This window comes from Borostomias antarcticus (genome assembly GCF_949987555.1).
Source record: "Borostomias antarcticus genome assembly, chromosome: 10".
NCBI lineage: Eukaryota > Metazoa > Chordata > Actinopteri > Stomiiformes > Stomiidae > Borostomias > Borostomias antarcticus.
Window position 1 is genome coordinate 12,506,197 of NC_140243.1, and position 2,572 is coordinate 12,508,768.

The 2,572-nt window shown below is 52.6% G+C and overlaps 1 protein-coding gene across 1 annotated transcript in view; it reads left to right on the plus strand.

Annotated features, from left to right (window-relative positions):
- Positions 1 to 674: 674 nt before the first annotated feature.
- grik5 (glutamate receptor, ionotropic, kainate 5) overlaps positions 675 to 2,572 on the plus strand; it is a gene marked incomplete at both ends in the record, with an annotated part of 13,342 nt that continues 11,444 nt past the window's right edge. The window contains 2 exon segments of the mRNA XM_084444490.1: positions 675 to 786; positions 1,052 to 1,281. Coding sequence (XP_084300616.1) covers positions 675 to 786; positions 1,052 to 1,281 — 342 coding nt within the window.

A 2,572-nucleotide genomic window follows, 5' to 3' on the forward strand; every position in this document is an offset into this window, starting at 1 on the left:
TCAGCGGAAGCAGGGGTGAGGGGGGGTTGGGGGCTGGGGGTCACTGGACTGGTCTGCCCTTTGAGGTTTTTCTGCGATTTCCTATTCCGTGTAGAGAAACAGCAACACTGAGAGTGATTTAAAAAAGGCCTCTGTAACCAAGGGAAACATGCGCGTAGCTGGTGACTCACTCCTCTAGGGAGCTCTGATAGTCCCTAAGCAGGAGAACTTGTCCAACCTGGGTTCGAATCCCGCCCTGGGCAACCCTTAACACGGGTTGGACTGATGAACACAACGCAGGGGGCGCAACGTTTACACAAACATGCAGAATTCAAGTATTTAAGCCAAGTAATATTAACTTAAACAAGTGAGACTGTGCCTCTTTTAAACTTGATAATTCAAAGAGTTGTTTTTGACTATGAGTGATACCCAGACATTGTTTTGTTTTGTTCCCCAGCCATTTCCCATGTATGTCAATGGGAAAAAGTGTTTTTGGGCCTCATGGTGTCACGTGACTTGCAATACCGAACTTGGCCACTACGCCAAATGGCTTCAGCGCCCCAGGTCTGTTCCTGGGGGCTCATTGTGTACAGTACCGGGTGTCTGCTTCTGTCTAGTCCTGACGCTTCCCCTCCGGCCCTGCAGGTGGCGGTACAGGCAGCCAGCAGACCGTTCTCCATGAGGAGCAGTAGAAGATGCCGGCTCTGCCTGCGCTGCTGCTGCCGATACTCCTCCCCGGCCTCCTGCTAGTCGCCATGGCGCCATGCTCCCACAGCCAGGCTCCCCTGCTCTCCTCCGTCCGCATGGGTGAGCGTCTGCCCCCCTCTCCTCACCACACACACACACACACACACACACACACACACACACACACACACACACACACACACACACACACACACACACACACACACACAACCTCAACCTTCCCACCCCTACCACATTCCTCTCTGTAACCACACTATGAGGAAAACCCTCCTGGCCTCTCTCCTAGTGTGCGAGACTGGGATTCTGATACCATCGTCTCTCCCTCCCCCCCTCCCTCCCCCTCTCCCTCCCTCCCCCCGCCCAGCGGCCATCTTGGACGACCAGTCTGCGTGCGGTCGCGGGGAGCGGCTGGCGCTGGCTCTGGCCCGGGAGAACATCAACAACGCCATTGAGGGTCCGTCTCGCGCCCGCGTCCAGGTGGACATCTACGAGCTGCAGAGGGACTCCCAGTACGAGACCACGGACACCAGTGAGTCTGAAACCAGCACCGACCAGCACCGACCAGCACCAACCAGCACAGACCAGGACAGACCAGTACAGACCAGGACAGACCAGTACAGACCAGTAAAGACCAATACAGACCAGTACAGATCAGTACCGACCAGTACAGACCAGCAAAGACCAGCACAGACCAGCACAGACCGGCACAGACCAGTACAGACCAGCAAAGACCAGCACAGACCAGCACAGACCGGCACAGACCAGTACAGACCAGTACAGACCAGGACAGACCAGCACCGACCAGCACCGACCAGTACAGACCAGTACATCAGACCAGCACCGTACCAGATCACATGCAGTACATCATGTACATTAATCAGTAAAACCAGTGCCAGGTTGTTATCTGCGTTATAGAGGGTAATTAAGGAACCACACCATTTATTACACACACCGTTTATTACACACACCGTTTATTACACACACTTCCTCACTGAGGACGCTCACACACTGCCTCAGGGTAGTGCACACTCTATATCAGGAGATGAAATGTGTGTGTGTGTGTGTGTGTGTGTGTGTGTGTGTGTGTGTGTGTGTGTGTGTGTGAGCGTGAGTGTGAGTGTGTGTGTGTGTGTGTGACTGTGAGTGTGTGTGTGTGTGTGTGTGTGTGTGTGTGTGTGTGTGTGTGTGAGCGTGAGTGTGTGTGTGTGTGTGTGTGTGTGTGTGTGTGACTGTGAGTGTGTGTGTGTGTGTGTGTGTGTGTGTGAGTGTGTGTCACTATGTGTGTGTGTGTGTGTGTGTCTCTGTGTGTGTTGCCCTTGACCAGTGGGCAGGTGACTCTGACAGGCTTGTTCACCAGGGGAGTCTGTGGTCTCTGGATTAGAGCACTCATCATCTCACAGCTAAAGCTGTCTGAAATATAGTACAAACACACACACATACACACACACACGAGCACACACAGACAAGCGCACACACACACACACACACACACACATACACACACACTCATACTCATGCAACACACACACACACACACACACACACACACACACACACCTACACACACACACACACACACACACACACACACACACACACACCCACACACACACACACACACACACACACACAAGGCTCTTGCTTTCATGTAACTCTGACAGGCAGGTGGATTTGGCCAACAACCCGTATCAGTATTGTTGATCAGAAACAGTCTGATTACTGATTGATCAACTCAGGACGCCAGGTGGTTTTATTCTGACTGACTCTTCTCCACTCTGAACCTCTGAGCTGAGGAGAGCAGAGGATCCTGCAGAGTTGCAGTGATAGATGCCATGTCACGACTCACGACTCACTACTCATTACTCACGACTCATTACTCACTACT